This window comes from Colobus angolensis, unplaced genomic scaffold (assembly GCF_000951035.1).
Source record: "Colobus angolensis palliatus isolate OR3802 unplaced genomic scaffold, Cang.pa_1.0 Scaffold592, whole genome shotgun sequence".
NCBI lineage: Eukaryota > Metazoa > Chordata > Mammalia > Primates > Cercopithecidae > Colobus > Colobus angolensis.
In genome coordinates, this window is record NW_012119510.1 from 946,598 (window position 1) to 970,490 (window position 23,893).

The 23,893-nt window shown below is 41.7% G+C and overlaps 2 protein-coding genes across 3 annotated transcripts in view; one reads left to right on the forward strand and one right to left on the reverse strand.

Moving 5' to 3' along the window:
* TOMM70A (translocase of outer mitochondrial membrane 70 homolog A (S. cerevisiae)) overlaps window positions 1-3,174 on the reverse strand; it is a 41,789-nt gene extending 38,615 nt beyond the window's left edge. The window contains exon 1 of the mRNA XM_011962516.1: window positions 2,230-3,174. Coding sequence (XP_011817906.1) covers window positions 2,230-2,553 — 324 coding nt within the window. The 5' untranslated portion in view covers window positions 2,554-3,174. The remainder of the gene's footprint in view (window positions 1-2,229) is intronic.
* The window catches only part of LNP1 (leukemia NUP98 fusion partner 1), a 61,837-nt gene continuing 40,734 nt past the window's right edge, over window positions 2,791-23,893 (forward strand). For both annotated transcript variants that reach the window (XM_011962512.1, XM_011962510.1), the window contains exon 1: window positions 2,791-4,048. The gene's annotated coding sequence lies outside the window, so the exon portion shown is untranslated. The remainder of the gene's footprint in view (window positions 4,049-23,893) is intronic.

Genomic DNA, 23,893 nt, shown 5'->3' on the forward strand with positions numbered 1-23,893 from the left:
AAAAAAAAAAAAAAAAAAATCGAGTTTCATGTATACAAACTATCTCTATTTTTAATGTTTACAGAACTGAAAACTTTTTGGATCTTTCATTTTACCTACTATTCTTCCATGATTAAAACTAAATTAACAAACGAAATAGAAAATGACTAGAGAATTTCAGATATCCAAAAATGATGTAAGACAAGTGATAATTAATTAAAAGAATCCTCTTCATAACTACTTTTAATAGCAGCAGTGAGCTATTATAAATGATCAAAACCAGAATCATCAATTTTTAGTACTGGAAGAAACAGAAGAGATCTAATATTTTAATCTTCTTATTCCACAGGGATGACGCTAAGGTCAAGGAGATAAAATGACTTTCCCAAAGTAGCAATGCTGGAGAGCCCACTATAAAGCTCAGAAATCCTAGTTCTCACAGTCCATAGGTTCTTCTACTATCCAGTCATAAACCTTTTAGAAAACAGGCAATGCTTCACCCTCCCATAGGAAAGATCATACGGTTTTCTCATGGCCTAGCACAATGCCTCACACTGTAGATAATAGTTTGTTCATTCCTATACCAAAACTTCCGTTAAAGCTAATTTGACATCCTAGTAAAAATATCTTCGCCCGGGCACGGTGGCTCACACCTGTAACCCCAGCACTTTGGGAGGCTGAGGTGGGCAGATTACCTGAGGTCAGGAGTTCAAGACCAGCCTGGTCAACATAGTGAAACCTCATCTCTACTAAACATACAAAAATTTGCTGAGCATGGTGGCGCACGCCTGTAGTCCCAGCTTTTCCAGAGGCTGAGGTAGGAGAATTGCTTGAACCCAGGAGGCGGAGGTTGTGGTGAGCTGAGATCACGCCACTGCACTCCAGCCTGGGCAACAAAGTGAGACTCCGCCTCAAAAAAAAAAAAAATCAACATGAATAGTATAAGATGGAAATGACTTGCATACATATTTAAGTGTATACACTTGGATACAATTGGAAGTTACTTGACCAACTGTATATACATATGTATAAAACTGGGAGATATTTGACCAAACGTTTCTCTGACCTCGACTTACTCTGGTACTATCACTGAACAACTCCAGACCCAGATAAAATCCACCACACCCAATCCCAGTAGTGTCAAATGCAGCCAGGCTAATTCTCTGCACAGCTGTCAGATACCAAAAGGATTTAACAGTCAGTTCACCAAAACCATACAAAGCTGTTCACTAAATACTCCAATGCTTGGACTAACATCAGAGAAATTATATCACGCATATTAGGCTTGGTCATGTACATTTCCAGGTGAAATGGAAAAACTGAATTTAAGATGCTTCCAATCAAAAAGTTTAAGAAGTCACTCCCATTTTTTTGGTATGTGTGTGTAGGCCTGGACCTGGGGCAGTGGGCTGTGTGCAACCAAGCCTGGTGAGCATTGCTGTGGCTGCTACTCTTGTGCAACAAGAGGGGACAGTGCAGTGCAGAGCGTTTTCTGAGAAAGGCCAAGGGGTCCGGAGTGTAAAAGGACACCTCTGGGCTGGGGCATGGCAGGGGAGGTTCCGGGGTCGCTGAATGCTTGCAGTCAAGGGGGCTTCCGGGCCGCTGAGAGAGAACGAGCCTTGGGAGCTTGATAGTTCTGCTTACAGTTTAGAGGCTGTAAAACAAATGCCACTGAACACCATTTCACTCTTTAGAACCTGTGTAGTCTTTCTTTTTCTATGTACAAAGCCATCTAATCGGTTTTTTGGTTTTTTTTTCTGCTTTTGTCAACTAACCGTCACTGCAGTTGCCCACTTACCCCGAGCAAAAACACACTCCAAAAGGGGGAGTGGCTCGTTATTATAAAGGCTCTTACCGATTAAGTTGTAGGCTTTGGGAATCACAGAAACAGTTCGTATCACGATGTACCAATTGTTAATGGAATTTAGCTTCCTTCACTTATTAAATACAATCATCACATTTGCAAATGCCCCACTCCCATCTACAACACTAGGAATAAATGCTGTGTCACTGAGAAGAAAAGCAAAAGATTTTTCTGAAACCAAAAGGAAACTGTCAAAGAAGGCCAGTAACCTGTCATCGGGCTACTCTGTGCCCTCCACTGGCAGCCAGACATGAGTCTCCCTAAACCCATGTGTTGCGCTGCCGCTTGGCAGCTTCCGTCTGATGGGAAGCCCCTTCACCGACACAGCTCGCCAAGGAAAAGCTGTACCCGCGTTTCCACCTCTATGGCCTGGAACTACTTCTCACCACGTCCAAGTGAGCACCGGGACCTTCAGGGTGTCCGCTGCCCGGGGCCGGACTGGCCCTGCCCTCCGGGGTCTTCCGTTCGCTGTTGCGCTTCAGGCCGCTGGCGTCGCCCCGGCCTCTGGACTCCCGGCGCCGTTGCTGCCGACTCCACAGGTATATGGCACCCGCGCCTAGCAGCAGGGGTGCCCCAACCGCCAGAGCCAGCTGCCATCGCGGCAGCCCCCCCGTGCCCGGGCCCGCAGTCCCGCCGCCGCCCACCCCACTCCCGGAGCTTGGTGCAGCTGCTGCGACCACCGCCGCCTCCACAGGCTTAGAGGCGGCCATGACGAGTGTCCTCCGCCACCTCCTCCCTGCCTGTCTCGAGCGCCACAATCACCAAGCAGCGTGCGAAGGAAGACTGAAGGAGGGAAGGAAGGCAATGAGCGAGCGAGCACGTTAAGCAGAGAGAGCGGACGACAGAAAAGGGCCAGAGGTCACCGGAAGCCCAGGGCATGCCGGGCCAGACCTGGCCGTCCTTCTCCTCCAGTCTCAAGCGTAGAGGGAGAGGAGGGGCGGAAATCACTTCCGGGTTAAGGAAAAGCGTGGGTGTGAGTGGAAGTCCTCGGAAATCCTTTTTCTTTCTTTTCGCCCCGCTGCTTTTCAAGAGATTGACTTCTGGAGTCCCGTCGTAGCTGGTGTTGTCCCCTTTACTTTCAGGAGAGAAGCGCAGATGGCCCTCTTCCCTACTGAAGCCGAGGAGGGGCGCCTACACAGCTGGCTAGCGGCACTCGAGATCAGAGCAGAGGAAAAAGCAGCGCCGTAGCACTGGAATGGGCGGGAGTGGCGGAAGAGTTGTGAAGGCTATTGGCTGGCAAGGGTGGTGGGCGGGGCGTAGAGCTAGCTACCCAGTTTACCGGTTGATTTCGGATCCAGTTTTCCCGTTATAGCCACGTTGGCACCTCTTGAACCTCTGTGGCCGTTAGCTCGGTTTTCTGCCCGCGTGCCCAGGAAACCAACGGATTGGAAGGACTTTTAAAGATGTGTGAGGAAAGAGCTCACTGCTGAAGAAGCCTGCTGCATCACTGAACTTCTTATCACTAACACAGCCAGATTTTAGTTTGGACAAATTTGAGGTTATAGGGGAGGTTAGCGATGGCAGAAGACTAGGTGGAAATGGCACTTCTAGGTTGGCTGCAGTCGAAACGGTTTGAGCGTGGTCGCTGTGGCTTATCGTCGGCACCAAATTACGAAAGCGATGACTTCTACGTTGTTAGGGGTTTCTTAAACTGAGTTGGTAGAAATGCGAAGCGTCAGGGTTCCCGCCGGCTTCTAGCCTTTCTTGACGTATTTGTATCTTGAGCTGATTTCTACGTGACACACCAGCCCACATCTCGCTCAGGTCCGCACACCCCCCGGGTTGTTTGGCAATAGCTTTCTCAGCCCTCTTCTCTCATTCCCAGGTCGTAATTTCAATTCATAAACTTTCGTTTCTGAAGTAGCTTTATCAACTCTTTTTCCGATGCTCTGCACCAGATCTCTTAAAACATAAAATTACCTTGCAAGGCATTGTTTGGAATTCACGGTATTTTCATGAAGAAAAGACAACTATTAATAGAAAAAGTCCAGAACTATGGCGCTCCATTTCTGGTATACTGGTTTGCAGAAGCCTTACATTAAAATTTCGTAAATGATTGTTTTGCTTTCAAGTGCAACAACATCACAGTAGAGCTACAAAAAGATTGGAAGGAGATATTTTATCAAGTGGCACCAAAATGGACTGATTAAAATAGAATGGCCTGATTTGAAAGAATTTCAGGATCACCGGTTTCTCCTGCTTCATGTAAGTTCCTATTAGTAAATTGCCTTCGGGCAATAGGGTTTCTTAGCAACAGACTAAAAAAATGGGCTAAAAATAGGAATGGAATTGAGTTGATCGTTGCAGGCAATCGGCTTCTCTCCGCCTCCTGATCCCCCAATCCCCAAAGGCAAAATTTCCTCCCCTTAATATAAGCTGTGCCTTGCCTTTTTCAGAACGGAAGTTAGGATTTTTTGTTTTCTGAAATTTCAGTTTTTCTGTGGCCTGTTGGAGGATTGTAGAATGCTAACAATTACAAACTTGATAGGAACTAAAACATATTAAAAGTTTTTTTTTTAAAGTAAGCAATACACTGTTATGGTTAAACTCCAAAAGTTACAGAGTTCACTGTGAAAAGTCTTCCTTCAATCCCTGTCCCTAGCTGCACAGTTCCTCTCTTCAAAGGGAATCGGTGTTATTTTCTTGAAACATTTTTTAGATTAATATTTATCTGAAGGCCTCATTTTGTTTGGTTTTATTTTTAAGGTTGGCATTAGTAAACGAATCTGTTCTGGTTACTTTTATACTTTGATAAACATCTCATTTCCATTCCCTAGCCTATGCTGCTCTATTCTCTTCTTTTCTCCTCCATTTCCTAATTGATGGTAGTGTAGAGCCACATTGAGAGTGTTGCTTACTGGCTTTGGGACCTTACTGATCTGCTGCATGTTTTTCTAATCTGTGAAATGGTGAAAACATCTACCTCTCAGGCTATAGTAAAGATTTACTTAGATTGGGAGGCCGAGACGGGCGGATCACGAGGTCAGGAGATCCAGACCATCCTGGCTAACACGGTGAAACCCCGTCTCTACTAAAAAATACAAAAAACTAGCCGGGCGAGGTGGCGGGCGCCTGTAGTCCCAGCTACCCGGGAGGCTGAGGCAGGAGAATGGCGTAAACCCGGGAGGCGGAGCTTGCAGGGAGCTGAGATCCGGCCACTGCACTCCAGCCTGGGCGACAGAGCAAGACTCCGTCTCAAAAAAAAAAAAAAAAAAGATTTACTTAGATAATATTTGAAGTGCTTTTGATGTTTGTTACAAAGTAATAGATATTTGATGCTTAGTTCTCAGTTTTTCTAAATTTTAAAGTCAAGAAGTAATGTACTGCATTTCATTTCTAAAAAATTGAAGTTGTGTATATGTGAACATAGACATTATCATTTTCTCGGTAGATTAGTGGAACTCAACTGAAGAAGCTTTCTTCACCTGTGATCTGTGTCTTAGGAGGCAGTTGAATGAGATAGTCTAAAGGACTAGGTTGTGGAAGACCTGAGTTATTTTATTTTTATTTTTATTTTTTTTGAGGTGGAGTTTCTTGTTGCCCAGGCTGGAGTGCAGTGACACCATCCTGGCTCACTGCAGCCTCCACCTCCAGGCTTCAAGCAGTTCTCCTGACTCAGCCTCTGAGTAGCTGGGATTACAGGCCACTACCATGCCGGGCTAATTTTTTGTGTACTGGCCAAGCTGGTCTCGAACTCCTGAACTCAGGTGATCTACCCACCTCAGCCTCCCAAAGTGCTGGGATTACAGGCATAAGCCACCATGCCCTGCTGACCTGAGTTCATATTCTAGATTTTAATACCACTAAGTTGTGTGTGTCACCCTGGGCAACTCTGCTTTCTTTATAATGTGAGGAGGGGTGGATTAGATTATTTTTAAGGCTCCTTATTGTTTTAAAATGATGTAATTCTGTCCCTTCAATTGTCATTGCTATGTGAAAAGCCTTTCAGATTGCTAGAGTTGGTAAATAGCTGGTTGACTGGCGGCCAAGCCTTCCAGCCAGTGCACAAATCTGCTTATATTAAGCACGTACATATAGAACAACTCTATTCTCTTTCAGCTGTCTGATGTTTTCATTCAGTTTTTCCCTACTGAAAAATTACTGAAAAGAATTGTCTACATCTGTTACTTATTTGGCACCCATTTCATCCAAAATCTGTTGTAATCTAGTTTACAACTTTATAATTAGTCTGAAAGTGTTTAGACATCATAAAATTCATTTTTTTTTTTTTTTGTGGGGGAGAGGTTGGCTGTCACCCACTTTTACTTGATAACCATTGATTATTCTCTCCTTGAAATGTTTTTTCCCTTGGCTTTCAGGAGAATAGATCCTTCTGGTTCTTCTACACTCTGACCAAACTCTAGATCAGTGCTGTCCATCACAGCTTTCTATGATGTTGGAAATGTTTTATATTTATGATGTCCAGTATGGTAGCCACTAGCCACATGTGGCTATTGAGCACTTGAATGGTAGTGTGACAAGGACTACAGTTTTCATTTAATTGACTTAAGTAGTATCATGTGGCTAAAGACTACCGTATTGGACAGCACAGCTCTAGATATTCCTCAAGTGAGGAATTTATTAGAATATGTCTTCTTCTTTATCTTCAATCTCTCCATTAGTAACCAAAGTAAATCTCATTACTTCAGGTACCATTTCTGTGCAGATAATCACAGTCTACATATCTTTTGGCATAGCTTCTCTTTTTACCTCTAGCCCTATGTTTCCTACTAATTACTCAGCAGTTTTTCTTGGATTCCTGACTTTTGTCAAAAATATAACTCATCATCTTCCCCCACTCATTCTTTCTCTGTGTGATCCTTTTTTCTTTTTTTTTTCTTTTTTTTTTTCCAAGACAGAGTTTTGCTCTGTCGCCCAGGCTGCAGTGCAGTGGCATGATCTCGGCTCACTGCAACCTCTGCCTCCTGGGTGCAAGCGATTCTCCTGTCTCAGCCTCCTGAGTAGCTGGGACTACTGGTGCCTGCCACCAGGCCCGGCTAATTTTTTGTCCTTTTGGTAGAGATGGGGTTTCACCGTGTTAGCCAGGATGGTCTTGATCTCCTGACCTGGTGATCCGCCCACCTTGGCCTCTCGAAGTGCTGGGATTACAGGCATGAGCCATTGTGCCCAGCCTGTGTTATCCATTTTTTCTAATAATACCACTATTACCTGAGCAGTTACTCATATTTGAAACCATAGACCTTTTTAGATCTCTCTCTTTTTCAACCTTACCTACCCTAGCACAAATGATTATGCTGTTGTATTTATATACACACGTAAACACAAAATCAGCCGTTAAGTCTTCAACAAATTCAACTTTGTTGTAGTATCTTTCTGATAGTTTTCTTTTCACATCTTCAGACACTTCTTAGTTCATGTAAGTGAAAACTCCTAAGAGCACGTATAACACATAACAGATGCTCTATAAATAGTTTCTTCCCATCTTACTCAGTTCAGGCTGCTATAACAAAAATACCATACAGCTACTTAGCTAATAAACTATAGAAATTTATTTCTCACAATTTTTGAGGATGGGAGTTAGAGATCAGTGTGCCAGCATGGTCAAGTTCTGTAAGAGCCCTCTTCTGGGTTGAGGACTGCAAATTTGGTTTGTGTCCTCAAACAGTGGAAAGGGGCAAGAAAGTTCTCTGGAGTCTCTTTTATAGGGGCACTCAGGCATTCATCCCATTTTTAAGGGCTCCATCCTCATAATCTAATCACTTCCCAAAGGCCTCAACACCTAGTACTATCACATTCCCTTCTTTTTTCTCTTTTATTCATTTCATTCATCTTCCCTAAATCCTATATTTGCTTGCTTCCCAGATAACTTCTCTGCCTCTAGTTCCTCTCTTCTATGTGTTACCCTGCACCTTGATATCAAATTGTTCTTCCTATAGCATAACTGTAATTTCACTCTTGAGCACAAAGACTTTTAAATCCTCTTCACTTTCACTATAAGGTTCGATGTTTCTGCCCACCCATGCCTCCCTTCATACACATCTTCTCTTTCCTTGGTCTAAGATATTAGCACCTAGCACTATTAGAAATTACCTATGTGGGCTGAGTACAGTGGCTTGTGCCTGTAATCCCAACGCTTTGGGAGGCTGAGGTGGGCAGATCACCTGAGGTCAGGAGTTCAAGATCAGGCTGACCAACATGGTGAAACCCTGTCTCTACTAAAAACACAAAAATTAGCCAGGCGTGGTGGCGCACGCCTGTAATCCCAGCTACTTGGGAGACTGCAGGAGAATCGCTTAAACCCAGGAGGCGGAGGTTGCAGTGAGCTGAGATCTCTGCACTACACTCCAGCCTGCCAATAGAGCGAGACTCCATCTAAAAAAAAACCGCTCGTTTTGTACAGCCAGAGCCCAGAACATAGGTGGTGGGATGGGTAATTTCATGTGTCAGTTTGACTGGGCCATGGGATACCCAGATACCTGTTTAAACATTATAAATGTGTCTGTGGTGGTGCTTTTGATTCCTTGATTTTTATTTGTTTTATTTTTATTTTTAGAGACAGAGTCTTGCTCTTGTCGCCCAGGCTGGAGTGCAATGGCATGATCTCAGCTCACTGCAACCTCCCCATCCCGGGTTCAAGCAATTCTCCTTCCTTAGCCTCCCAAGTAGGTGGAATTACAGGTGCCCGCCACCACGCCTGGCTAATTTTTGTATTTTTAGTGGAGATGGGGTTTCGTCATGTTGGCCATGCTGGTCTTGAACTCCTGACCTCGTGATCCGCCTGCGGCCTCCCAAAGTGCTGGGATTACAGGCATGAGCTACTGCATCTGGCTGATTTTTATTTTTAGTGTATGAAGGGGTGGCCTGCCCCTCCACAACTGTGGGCGTTTCTCGTTAGGTGGAACGAGAGACTTGAGAAAAGCAATGAGACACAGAGACAAAGTATAGAGAAAGAAAAATTGAGCCCAGGGGACCTGCACTCAGCATACAGAGGACCCCCGCCGGCCGGGTCTCTGAGTTCCCTCAGTATTTATTGATCATTATCTTTACCATCTTAGAAAAGGGAAGTGGCAGGATAATAGGATCATAGTAGGGAGAAGGTCAACAGTAAGACATATGGATAAAGATCTCTGTGACATGAATAAGTTTAAGGAAAAGTGCTGTGCCTTGATATGCATATGCAAACATCTCCATAAACCTTTTTAGTGCATAAAGAGCAGCATTCCCGCTAGCATGTCCCACCTTCAGCCCTAAGGCGTTTTCTCCCATCTCAGTAAATAGAACATACAATTGGGTATTTACACCGAGATGTTCCATTGCCCAGGGGCGGGCAGGAGACAGATGCTTTTCTCTATCTCAACTGCCAAGAGGCCTTCTTTCCTCTTATACTAGTCCTCCTCAGCACAGACCCTTCATGGGTGTCAGGCGGGGATCGAGTAGGTCTTTCCCTTCCCACAAGGCCATATTTCAGACTTTCACGTGGGGAGAAACCTTGGACAATACCTAGCTTTCCTAGGCAGAGGTCCCTGCGACCTTCCACAGTGTATGTGTCCCTGGGTACTTGAGATTAAGAGAATGGTGATGACTTTTAACCAGCAGGCTGCCTTCAGGCACTTGTTCAACAAAGCACACCCTGCACAGCCCCAAATCCGTTAAACCTTGAGTCACCTCAGCACATGTCTCTTGCAAGGACAGGGTTGGGGGTAAAGTCACAGATTAACAGCATCTCAAATCCAGAACAAAATGGAGTCTCTTATGTCTACTTCTTTCTATATAGACACAGTAACAGTCTAATCTCTCTCTCTTTTGCCCACAGTGTATCTTTTGTAGGTTTTTGCTTCAAAAAACATAGATATAACAGGTTATTTTAGACTGATAACAAGTTAACTTTGATTATTTACATGTACACACAAACTACTACACTTTAACTCCGCTTCCTTTTCTCAATATTTTGTGCTTTAAATCTCACAATTTACGTATTTTTATATTGCATATCCATCAAGTTGCTATAATTATTATTTTTAATACTTCTTTTAGCCCTACTAAAGATATGTGATTTACACATCCCCTTACACTATTTAAATGCTACCATTACAGTATCAGAGTATTATAAATTAAATTTGGCTATGTACATATTTTTACCAGTGAGTTTTATACTTTCAGATGTTTTTGTGTTTCTCATTAGTGTCCTTTCAGCTTGAAGAACACCCCTTAGCATTTCTTGTAAGACAGATCTGGTGGTGATGAACTCCCTCAGATTTTGTGTGACTGGGAAAGCCTTTATCTCATGTTCATTTCTGAATGACAGTTTTGCTGAGCACGGTATTCTTGATTGACAGTCTTTTTTTTCCTTTAGCGCTTTGACTATATCATACCACTCTTTCCTGGCCTGTAAGTTTTCTGCTGAGAAATCTGCTGCTAGGCATATTGGAACTGCCTTATATGTTACTTGCTTCTTTTGTCTTGCTGCTTTTAGGATCCTGTCTTTGTCTTAGATCTTTAGAGTTTGATTGTAATATGTCTTGTGGTAGTCTTATTTGGACCGAATCTGATTGCAAATCTTTGACCTTCCTGTACTTAGCCATTTATATCTTTCTCTAGGTTTGGGAAGTTTTCTGCTATTACTTCTTTAAATAAGCCTTTTACACCCTTATCTTTCTCTACTCCCTCTTGAATGCTGATAACTTGCATATTTGCTCTTTTGATACTATCCCATAAACCCTATAAAGTTTCTTTATTCCTTCCCACTCTTTTTTCTTTCTTCTCCTCTGTATATTTTCATATAACCTGTCTTCAAGTTTGCAGATTCTTTCTTCTGATTGATCAATCCTGCTCTTGATGCTCTCTATTACATTTTTTCATTCATTGTATTTTTCACCTCCAAAATTGGTCTGATTTTATTATTTCATTTTATCTGTTAAATTTCTCATCTGACCCTTTATTGTTTTCCTAATTTTATTGAATTTTTTCTCTGTATTTTCTGAAGTTCTTTAAGCTTCTTTAAAACAGCTGTTTTGAATTCCTTGGCAGATAGATAGTTGATATATCTTTGTGTCTTTAGGGTCTGTCACTGGCATCTTATTTTGCCTGTTTAGTGATGTCATGATTCCCTGATTGTTCTTGATCCCTGTGGTCATGTGTCAATGTGTGTGCATTGAAGAAGCAGTTACTTATTCCAGCCTTCACAGTCTGGCTTTGTCTGGGAACATCCTCTAACAATAAGCCTGTCCAGATATTCTAGGCAGGTCATTTGGTGTGGTCCCTGAGCCTGTGACCACTGCATCCCTTGCAGCTCTAGGGAGTGCTATGTACTCCCTACGGTGACCAGCACAGTGCCAGGCTGAAACCCCATTAGCCACTGAAGCTGACTTAGCACTGGGATGGAATCCTGTGGCTGCCGAGGATGGTGCAGCACTTGGGTGCACCCAAAACCCACAGCTGCTGAGGCTAGTGCAGCACTGGGGTACATCTGAAGCTTGCAGCCACTGAGGCCTACCTGTTGCTGTGGATTATTTGGAACCCAAGACCACTGTAGTTGGCTGATGGTGATGTGGGCTGGAACTCAAGTTTGTCTCCCAGGGGCTAAAGTTTCCCATCTGCTGCTGGGATGGGTCTGGAGTCTCAGTCTGCAGTTACTGGCTTGAAGTCATGGGGCATGGGGGGTCTACCCAGTGCTGAGTTTTACTATGACAGGCCTGGTATTGGGGTCCAAGGCAAAGTCTTACATTTACTTTCCTCTCTTCCTCCCAAGCAGACAATATCTTTTTCCACGCTGTGCTGCCTGGTCTTGGGGGAAGGGTGACATGGGTAATGTAAAACTGTTCTTCCTACCCACTTAAATGTGTCTTTTCTTATTATTATGCTATAACCAGGTGCTGTAATCTCTCACCTGGTTTCCTTAGCTCTTCTGAAGGTATTGTGTGCATGGATAGTTGTTCAAATTCATGTTTCTCTGGGGGAAAATGGTTAGAGAGTCCTATTCCATCATCTTGCTCTACCTTCCTCTGTGAGAGTGTTTTGGATGAGATTGATATTTTAATTGGCACAGTGAGTAAAGCAAATTGCCCTCAATGTGGCTGGCCCTCATTCAATCAGTCGAGGTACCAAATAGAACAAAAACTTGACCCTCCCGTGGGAACTCCTCCTGCCTAAGTTCCTTGAGCTGGGGTATTCGTCTTTTCTTGCCTTTGGACTTGAAGTGAAATATCAGCTCTTCTTAGGTATAGAGCCTAGTGACTTTCAGACTGAAAATACACTATCAGTTCTCCTGGGTCTCCAGCTTGCTTACTATAGGTCATGGGACTTCTTAACCTCCATAATTGTGTAAATAAATAAATAAATAGGCCAGGCGCGGTGGCTCACGCCTGTAATCCCAGCACTTGGGGAGGCTCAGGTGGGTGGATCATGAGGTCAGGAGTTCGAGGCCAGCCTGGCCAAGACAGTGAAACCCTGTGTCTACTAAAAATACAAAAATTAGCTGGGCATGGTCGTGGGTGTCTGCAATCCCACACATATGTGTATCCCACACACACACATATATACACACACACACACAGACATATATATATACACACACACAAATAAATATATATATATATTTGTGTGTGTGTATATATATATGTCTGTGTGTGTGTGTGTATATATGTATGTGTATATATATATATTTTTTTGTGTGTGTGTGTGTATCTCTTGTAGCCCAGGCCAGAATGCAGTGGCGTGGTCTCAGCTCACTGCAACCTCCGCCTCCTGGGTTCAAGCGATTCTGCCTTAACCTCCCAAGTATCTGGGATTGCAGGTACCTGCCACCGTGCCCAGCTAATTTTTGTATTTTTAGTAGAGACGGGGTTTCACCATGTTAGTCAGGCTGGTGTCGAACTCCTGACCTCAGGCGATCTACCCACCTCAGCCTCCCAAAGTGCTAGGATTACAGGCATGAGCCACCACACCCGGCCTAAATATATATTTGTATATATTTAATAAATATATTTGCATAAATATATGTGTACATAGCTTACCTCTGTAGCTATCTATCTATCTATCTATTTGCCTATCTTATTTGTCTATTAAAATTAGTCGTGTTTCTCTGAAGAACCCTAATATAGATTTTGGTACTAGGAAGGGGGTGCTAATGTGACAGAAAAATACCTGAACGTATGGAATTAGCTTTGGAACTGGGTGATGGGTACAGGTTGGAAGAGTTTGAGGTGCCTGCTCGAAAAAGCCAACGTTGCTGTGAAGGAGGTGTTGGTAGAAATATGGATGCTAAAAGCAATGTTGGTGAGGGTTCAGAAAGTAAAGAGGAGAGCTAGAAACAAAGTTTCCATTTTCTTAGAGAATACATAAATACATGAACAGAATATTCATTCAAATGTGGATGTTAGGGGCCATTTTGGTGAGATCTCAGATAGAAACAAAGAACAGACAATTGGAAACTGGAAGGTGATCTCTATTATAGAGTAGCAAAGAATGTGGCTGAATTGCATTCTAGTGTTGTGCAAAGTAGAACTTGCAAGTGGTGAAATTGGATATGTAGCAGAGGAGATATCTAGGTTAAGTATCAGAGGTACACCTTGGGTCCTCCTTACTGCTTATAGTAAAATGCAAGAGGAGAGAGGTGAATTGAAGAAGGAATGGTTAAGGAAAAAGGAGCCAGAACATGGAGATTGGGTACAACTTATGGACTTAATCAGCCATCTCCTCAGAAGCCAAGAATAAAGATGGGATTTTACCGGCAGAAACACTGCCAGCTGAGACTAAGGAGACAGAAAAAATGAGACAGGATGAAGGAAAGCTATCAGATTTTCTGGCTGGGACCATCCATTTTACTGGATGGGACCATAGAGCTATTTGGCTCTGAAAATACTTTATCCTTAAAGAAAAGGGAAGACTGACTCCAACGGCAATTCAGAAACCCTCAGGGCTGCCAGTCCCACTACAGGCCTGGGGAGTAGGTCCGGCCCCTCTGTTTTTCAAAGAGTGGGTCTGCCCTTCCAGTTTTGGTGGGTCAGGAACCCTTGTCTACTACATCAGGGTCAGGGTTTCCCTGGCAGAGAGCTTGTGAACTGGCCTTACTCCTTAAGCTGAAGGGGCAAGGCTACCCTGTAGAGCTGTGAGGATGATACTACCACCCCAGTGGGGCTGGGGGCAGAGAGTTGAACCAAAGAGGATTATTCTCTAGTTTTAAGATCTAATGGAATTTTCCTTGCTAGATTTTGGACTTGTTACAAGAGCCATCTCCTCTTCCTTCTTTGCTATTTCTCCCTTTTGGAGTGGGAATGTCTATCCTATGCCTTGTCCCATCATTATATTTTAGAAGCCCATGACTTGTCTGGTTTCACAGGTTCACACCTGGAGAGAGTTTTGCCTCAGGATCAATCACACCTTAGTTCTCTCCCATACCTGATTTAGATGATATTTAATGAGACATTGGACCTTAGGCTTTAGAGATGATGTAATGAGTTAAGACTTTTAGCACATTAGGTTGGGATGAATGATGAATGTATTTTGTATGTAAGAAGGACATGAATTTTGGAGGTCAGATGCCCCACTCTTAGTACCAAAATCTGTAGTACTCTACAAGTGTTGCTATAACAAACAGAGTGAGTGGCATAAACCACAGAAATTTATTTATCATGCTTCTGGAGGCTGGGAAGTCCCAGATCAAAGTTCTGGTCTATTTGTTTTCTTGTGAGGGTTCTCTTCCTGGCTTACTGTAGGCCACCTTCCCTCTGTTTCTCACATGACATCTTTTATGCATGCGGAGAGAGAGAGAATAAATTCTCTGGTGTTTCTTCTTATAAGGGCACTAATTTCATCAGACCAAGGCCCCACCCTCATAACCTCATCTAACCCAAATTACCTCCCCAAAGTCCCATCTCCAAATACCATCGCACTGGGGATTAGGGCTTCAACATGTGGATTTTGGAGGAACATGGGGGATAAAAATACTCAGTCCATAATAGCATATAATAGGCACTCAATAAATATTGTTTTAAGTAAATAAATATTCACTAAAGGTATCAAAGAAGGAAAAAGTGACATTCAAGATTGTGCTAGCCATTTTTGTGTTGCTATAACAGAATACCTGAGGCGAGGTAATTTCTAAATAAATTTATTTAGCTCATGGTTCTGCATGCTAAGAAGTATGGCACTGGCATCTGCTTGGCTTCTGGAGGAGGCTATGTACTAGATCAAAACACGGCAAAGAAGTTCAAAGAGGATGTAAGCATGTGTGAAGACAAACCAAACAAGAAACCTTGCTTTGTAATAACCCACTTTCTTGGGAACTAATCTGTTCACAGAGAACCAATCCAGTCTCTAGAGAGCAAGAACTCATTACCATGAGAACAGCACTAAGCATAAGGGATTCACCTCGTTGACTCAAACACCTTCCATTAGGCCCCACCTCCCAACTGCCACATTTGGGATCAAATTTCAACCTGCGTTTTGGTGGGGACAAACAAACCATATCCAAACAATAGTATGGACGGAATAGGTAGGATTTGCATTTACTTAAAAAAATATTTATTGTCTCTTACTTGCTTCCCCTAAACTCCCAAAATACTTTTTCTGGGACTTTCTCAAAACTTATAACTTTTCTGCCTTGTTTTATAGTATTATATTTGTCCTAACTCATCTACTGGGTTATAAGTATCTCAACATTAGAAGCTGTGTCTGATTTATTTTGTATCCTGTACAAAATCTACAATGCCTTCTCTAATTCTGTATGTCAGAGCAAAGTAATATGTTTTCTCTTTTTGTATTAGATCATACCTCAGTTTCTATTTCTTCCTCACAATGACTATATTGCCGTAATTATTCATTCTCATATCTGCTGCCTGTGCTCAATTCTGAGTCCCTGAAGGGCAGGGACCATATTCTAGTCATCTGTGTACTCCTGTATCTATAAGAAGGTTGGGCATATGATGGGTGCCTGTTAACTTTATTTATCCACCCAACACAATACCTGAAACATGGTCAATGCCAAATAAAAAGTTGATGAAGTGTTTGTTGAACAAGTTTCTAACTGATATTGTTGTCAATATTAGCAGCCTGGCGCCACCATTGCTGTCCAGTACCACTGGTGTCAGCTGGGACACCAATGCTCCTGCTGCTGCAGCTGCCGGCACCAGAAATAGTCTACTTCCATCACAACCACCTCTGTAGCCTCTAGCTAGATCCCAGTCCCTAGCATGCTGTGGTCACTGCTACCACCTCCACTACTGAAACTGCTTCCTGGAAGACCTGATTGGTTTGTGCTTTGTATCTCATTTATGATATGTAGAAGCTTGTTTCTTTTGAGCCCTTATGCCATTATTTTTTTCCCAATCCTGATGGTTTCTGCATTATTCAACTTCCATTAAAGCATCAGTTGAGTGGGTGGCACTGCTTCACTTCTCAGAGGGAATGTCACTTTATGATTGAATCAAGTGGTTGCCCTTTTTGCTGTCAGAAGGAGCATCTGCATTTATCTTCAGGGAACAATCTGTAGTAACACTAGTTTCCTCTCCTTAGCTGTGACTGATAGCTCATATGTATATTTTATGTGCTCATTTGCCACCTTTCTTCCCACTCACATGAATTTATAAGATCTTTCCATCTTCATCAATTTAGTTCATTGCCACCCACAAGATTTTGTGTCATTTGTAAATGCAGAATTGTTGCCCTGCACTTTAATTTATAAAGATATTACATACAGATGATGCTCATGGCGCCCTACACAAGGATGCTGGGGCAAGTGGGGGTTGAGGTCCAGCCTGCACTTTGCTCAACACAGCCTTATGTCAGACTTTGTCTGCCTGGAGAAAGGTGCTTCTTTTTATGATTTGCATGAAAATGCTGGTCCATGACTAAGTGATGGGCCTACAGTATTCACTCATAAAAGGCATTCAGACTAGTAGCCATGATTATGCAGTGCTGATCTTAGCATTGCTCTAGCACTGAACCTGAGAGCCTCTAGTCCGTGCTTTTCCATCTTTCTGCCATTTTTTCCCACCAGTGGAAAATAGCCTTAACTTCAACAATGAAGAAAAGACCCAATTTTGTCAAATTTTGAGAAACATTCAAAACTGCAAAAAAAAAAAAAAAAAATTGTTTTTGTAACTATGTTCTGACTATCTGTTGCTGCTTCACAAACTATCCCAAAACTCGGTGTCTTGAAACATTGTTTTATTACATATCATAATTTTGTTGCTCAGGAATTTGGACATGGCTCCTCTGGTAATATCAACAGAGATTACTCCGTGTTATTCAGCTGCTGAATGGGTTGGTCTGAAGGGTTCAAGATGGTTTAATCAAGGTTAATGAAAGGGGCCAGGTGCGGTGGCTCACACCTGTAATCCAAGCACTTTGGGAGGCCGAGGTGGGCGGATCACTTGAGTTCAGGAGGTTGAGACCAGCCTGGACAACATCGTGAAACCCTGTCTCTACTAAAAGTACAAAAATTAGCCAGGCATGGTGGCAGACACCTGTAATCCCAGCTACTTGGAAGACTGAGGCAGGAGAATTGCTTGAACCTGGGAAGCAGAGGTTGCAGTGAGCCAAGATCACACCACTGCACTCCAGCCAGGGCAATACAGCTAGACTCAGTCTTAAAAAAAAAAAAAGTTAATCAAAGGGCAGATGATCCTGAGTATACCTGATCTAATCAAGAGAGCCCTTCAAAGAGGTCAAAGAGATTGGAAGTGAAAGATTTTTCCTGCTGGCTGTGAAGAAGCAAACTGCCCATGGCGGGGTCACATAGCAAGGAACTTCAGGAGCTTAGAGTGATTCCTGGCCAACAGCCAGCGAGAAAATGCCCCACAACTACAGGAAACTGAATTCATCCAATAATGGGTGGACTTGGAAGACACATGAGCCTCAAATACCTTGATTTCAGTCTAATGAGACCCTTAATAGAGGACTCAGCTAACCTGTGTTCAGACTTCTAAGTCTTAGAGACTGTAAGATAATACATTTGTGTGGTTTTAAGTTGCTCAGTTTGTGGTAATTTGAAATACAGCCAAAGAAAACTAATAAAGATACCTAAATAGGCCGGGCGCGGTGGCTCAAGCCTGTAATCCCAGCACTTTGGGAGGCCGAGGCGGGTGGATCACGAGGTCAGGAGATCAAGACCATCCTGGCTAACATGGTGAAACCCCGTCTCTACTAAAAATACAAAAAAAAAACTGGCGGGCGTGGTGGTGGGCGCCTGTAGTCCCAGCTACTCGGAGGCTGAGGCGGGAGAATGGCGTGAACCCGGGAGGCGGAGCTTGCAGTGAGCCGAGATCGCGCCACTGCACTCCAGCCTGGGCGACACAGCAAGACTCCCTCTAAAAAAAAAAAAAAAAAAGATACCTAAATAACAAAAATTAAAGGAGAATTCTACCCCATACCATACACAAAATGGCAAATAGATTAAAATCCCAGAAAACTAAAACTTTAAACTTTTAGGAGAAAATAAGAGAGAATATCTTGATGACTTTGTGATAGGGTAAAGGATAAGCTTACGAAGAAAAAGATCAGTTTGGGTACATTAAAAGATTTTAACTTACAGAAAACATATACTACAAAGGATCGGAAGATAAGACATACTGGGAAAAGGTATTTGTGATGTTTAAAACTTATAGAAGGTTAATATACAGAATACATGTAGAACTCCTATAGATCAATAAGAAAAAGACAACTCGGAAGAAAAATGAGCAAAGGATATAAACAAGCTACTTGTAAAAGAAGTGCAAATGGAAAATATACATATGAAAACATCCTTAATCTCACTAATAAATAGGGGAATACAAATTAAGACAACAATGAAATTTCATTTTTGCATCTACAATATTGGCAACAGTTTTTAAATCCAGCAGTACCAGTGAGGCAAGGATGTCAAAAAATTGAATTGTAAATTGATTTAACTACTTTAGAGAGCCAACCATTATGAATACTTTTTGTGAATTCCTTTTCTCAACTGTTACTGTTTAATAAAATGGAAGATTCAGATACCTCCAATCCAGAGATTTCACCTCTAGATAGAAAACACACTGCACACACAAAAAACCTGTTTAGGGCACCATTGCGTGTAATAGCAAAAAGTGGAAATTACATAAAAGCTTACCAGTAGAAGAATGGATGGATTATCATAAAGATAACACCCTTGATGTTATCTTTCACCATTCAAGCCAAGAAATAGAACTGTGCCACCGCCTTAGAAGCTTCTTCTATGACTGCTATCCAAATCACAAATCCTCTTCTACCACTTACAAGTAACCATTATCTTGACTATCAACAATAGTTTGCTTGCTTTAAAAAAAAAAAGAAAAAAGTTGTGTTGTCACTCAAGTGTGCAACCCCAGATGCCGTGGTTTAGTCTTGTCCATTAGCAAAAATTGATGTTTTCTAAGTTTCTTGTAATCTATATTGGTAGATGCACCTAGAGTCTGCACTAGACCAAGGTTTGATTCCTTTGCAAGGCAGAAGGCAGATAATGTCTGATTGTCTCTCTGTAATATTAGCAACCCTTTATGCTTAATGCTCACTAATTCAGTGGTGATCACAAAATGGCAATATTCTAATTCTTTCTCTTCTTACATTTTCATTTATTAGTTGATATTTTTATAAGGGGAAATTGAAATTCAGACTGTTCCATCTGAGGCTTTGAGTCTTTTTGAAAAACAAACAAACAAAAAAATCCTACTTGTCATTCATAGTTTCCTTGTTCTCTATTATATCAAGAGGTTCCAAGGTCATTTTCTTTATTTCCTGCAACAGACCAGGAATCAGCCATTTTTTCAAGAAGCCCTGTTTTGTTTTGTTTTCTTTGTCTTCATTTATTTTTTAATCTTTTGTTGCTGCTGCTGCTGTTGTTGTTTAATGAGAATTGGCATTTCAAGACCACAGTCTGGGTTTTCACTGCATTTGGGTTGGCCCTTGCTTCTAGTCCTTTTCAATGGACAGAGTCAGGATATAAATAACACCTTGAGTACATCTTTTTTTTTTTTGGTGTTTTTAGTCTGTCCTTATTGTAAAAAAATAATTTGGTTAAATATATAAATACATTTTTTTGTTTGTTTAGATTTTTTTTTTTACATTAAGTTCCAGGATACATGTGCAGAATATGCAGGTTTGTTACATAGGTATACATGTGCCATGGTGGTTTATTGCACCTGTCAACCCATCATCTAGGTTTTAAGCCCTGCATGCATTAGGTATTTGTCCTAATGCTCTCCATCCCCTTGCCCCTAACCCAGTAACAGGCCCAGGTGTATGTTGTTCCGCTTGAGTTCGTCTTGACGTGTCCCATTCAAGTTCATGTCTGCCACAGTTGATTTTGCTAGGTATAAAATTCCTAGCTCATACCTTCTTTCTGTTCTTGTTGATCTTTTTGCGTCTGTGCATATTTTTTATTCTAATTGTGCTGACAGTATGCTTTTTGGCAACCATACTTCCAATGCAATGTTTCCTTGGTATCTTAAGTTCGTATATTTTCCTTGGCCATAAAACATTGCTGGCAAAAGGTCTGCTGATAATCTAATTGTCTTTTCCTTATAACTCATGGTCTCTATTACCTCCCTCTCCCCATCTCTGCCCAGGTTCCCTTAAGGAATCTTTCTTTCTCTTTTAAAATATAGCAAACATACTATGATATGTCCTGGTGTTGGTTGTATGGGGTTGATATTTTCAAATATACAGTATACTTTTTCTTTTTCTTTCTTTTTTTGAGACAGGATCTCACTCTGACACCCAGACTGTGGTGTACTGGCGTGATCTTGGCTCACTGCAACCTCCGCCTCCTAGGCTAAGCACTTCTCCTGCCTCAGCCTCCTGAGTAACTGGGATTACAGGCCCACGCCACCATTCCCGGCTAATTTTTTTATATTTTTAGTAGAGACGAGGTTTCACCATTTTGGCCAGGCCAGTCTTGAACTCCTGACCTCAAATGATCCACCCACCTCGGCCTCCCAAAGTGCTGGGATTACAGGTGTGAGCCACCTCTCCCTGCCAGTATACTTTTTCAATACGTAGTTTTAAATCTTTTTTTCTTTTCAAGAAAGCATTTTTTTGAGTTACAGTATTTGCTCTGTTCCCTTGCTTTGCTTTGCTTTTTCGGGGAGTTCATTATCTATAATGTCACTCTCCTTTGCATATCTTTGTAATGGTTAGTCTTGAATTCTTCTGATTTCTTTCTTCATTTATAAAAAAATATGTTTTATCTTCTATTTATTTGAAGACATTATTGGTTGCATTTTTTACTCGTTTCTTCTAGCTTAACCTTTTCTGACATGATTTTTTTCTCTTTATTTCTGAGTATTTCCTGAGTTTTATCATATCATTTGTATGTTATTCTAATTCTGTTTTGTTCTTTCATGTCTCATACTATTTATTTATTTATTTATTTTGTAGATGGAATCTCACTCTGTCACCCTGGCTGGAGTGCAGTGGTGTGATCTCGGCTCAGTGCAACCTCTGCCTCCCGGGTGCAAGCAAACCTACTGCCTCAGCCTCCCGAGTAGCTGGGATTACCACACCCGGCTAAGTTTTTTTTTTTTTTTTTTTGTATTTTTAGTAGAGATGGGGTTTCACGATGTTGGCCAGGCTGGTTTTGAACTCCTGACCCCAAGTGATCCACCTGCCTCGGCCTCCCAAAGTGCTAGGATTACAGGCATGAGCCACCGTGCCTTACTTCATATCACTTTGTAACTATCATTTAGTTCATTTTGAAATAGTGGCTAACAACATTGATCTGTTTTGTAGGTACTTTTTTTTTTTTGTCATGCTTTCATTGTCGGTCTATAGTCTCATTTTTAAAACAGAAATGCGTGTGAGAGTCTACGTAGATATTTTCTGTCCCTCATTTTTATGTACAATTCTGGAACTCTTAGAATGACATAGGGTGCAGGAAAGTTTTTGAAATTCCACAGAGCTTCCTCTTCTGTTGTGTTTGTGTAGTGTTTACAAATATGGCAGCTTGCTTTCTAAGATGTGCTGGCTGTGTTCCCCATCCCATTTTGTTTTAGATCAACTCTTTATCTCTGTTGTCCCTGTCTACTGCAGTTTTGATTCCACTCTTCACAGTTTCTCCTCAGTGTGAGGCTTTGTCCTAGAAGGTCAGATTTGAGAGTTTATGGTGACTGGAAAGTTCAGCCCTTTCAATCCTTCTTACCACAGGCTTTTTGTACTCACTCAGTGTTGGAGAGGACAAATCCTTCCCAGTTTCAGCTACTGTTCTCCAGTTGGTTCCCTGTGCTTTCCAAACTATTGGCTATTTTGTGGTTCTCCTGTTCTCAGGTCTGGAGGATGCCCTGTTACTTCTTTCCTCTTCCTCCTGCATGGATAACCATACCAGGTCTATAGCTATATTGGTGGTTTGACCTCACAACCTGCACTTGGGAGTAGAGGACATCTTGGGGGTCAACTTGTCACTTAGTTTTGTTGTAGAGCTGTCCATAGGTTTTTTTCTTTTTTCTGCTACAGTTGCTCTATTAGTTTTCATGTGGGGATTCAAAGAGATTAAAAATCTGTGTCGTCATTGTTGCTTTTTTCCAAGAGTACCTCTAACTCAATGACATTTTAATCCTGTAGCTACCCATTTAGAGAAGTTTCTTTTTCTTGATAGGTCATTTTTCTTTTTTACGTGACATAATGACAAGAAGTTGCAAATAAATATACACGGAAGTCCCATGCATTCTCCACCTACTCTTCTAATGTTGACATCTTGTATAACTATAGTATAATGTCAAAACCAGGAAATTGACATTGGTATAATCCATATAACTTACTCAGATTTCACTAGCTATGCACACACTCATTTGTGTGTGTGTGTGTGTAGTTCTGTGCAATTTTATCACATCCATAGCTTTGTGTAATTGTCACAATCAAAGTACAGAACTGGTCTATCATCAGAAAGCTTCCTCAAACTAAACTCTGATAGCCACTTCCCCAATCTCTAACCCATGGGAACCACTAATCTGTTCTTAATCTCTATGATTGTGTTATTTGAAGAATGCTATATAAAAATTATTTGTATTTATATAGGATTATATTTTTATTTATACAATTATAAAATTCCTTTTGATATTGAACTTTTTTACTCAACATAGTTTTCTTGAATATGTCAAGTTGTGTGTATTAAGCCTATACATTCATGTGCAGGCTCTTGCATGAAGATAGGTTTTAATTTCTCTAGGATAATTGCCCAAGAGTACAATCACTGGGTCATATGGTAGATATATTTTTAGTTTTAGAAGAGATAGGCAAGCTATTTTTCAAAGTGGCTGTACCATTTTTTATTCCCATCAGCAATGTATGAATGATCTAGCTTCTCTGCTTCCTCTTCAACATTTGGTGTTAATAGTGTTTTTAAATTTTACACATTCTGGCCGGGCGCGGTGGCTCAAGCCTGTAATCCCAGCACTTTGGGAGGCCGAGATGGGCGGATCATGAGGTCAGGAGATCGAGACCATCCTGGCTAACCCGGTGAAACCCCGTCTCTACCAAAAATACAAAAAAAACTAGCCGGGCGAGGTGGCGGGCGCCTGTAGTCCCAGCTGCTGGGGAGGCTGAGGCAGGAGAATGGCGTGAACCCGGGAGGCGGAGCTTGCAGTGAGCTGAGATCCGGCCACTGCAGTCCAGCCTGGGTGACAGAGCAAGACTCCGTCTCAAAAAAAAAAAAAAAAAAAAAAAAAAAAAAAAAACCCTTTTTTTATAATTTTGAAATTTTTTAAAAAAATATATTCTAGTTACTAGTCCTATGTCAGATACATGGTTTGTAAACATTTTCTCCCAGTCTTTATCTTACTTTTTCATCCTCTTAACAGGAGCTTTCATAGAGTGAAAGTTTTTAATTTGGTGATGTGTAATTTATCAATTTTTCCTTTTATAGATTATGCTTTTGGTGTCAAGTGTAAGAACTCTTGCCTAGCTCTTGATCCCAAAGATTTTTTCCTATGCTTTTTTTTTTCTAAAAGTCTTTACAATTTATATTTAAGTCTGTGATCCATTTTGAGTTCATTTGTGTGTAATGTTCTTTTTTTATTTTTATTTATTTTTTATTTTTTATTTTATTTTTTGATATGGAGTCTCGCTCTGTTGCCCAGGCTGGAGTGCAGTGGCCGGATCTCA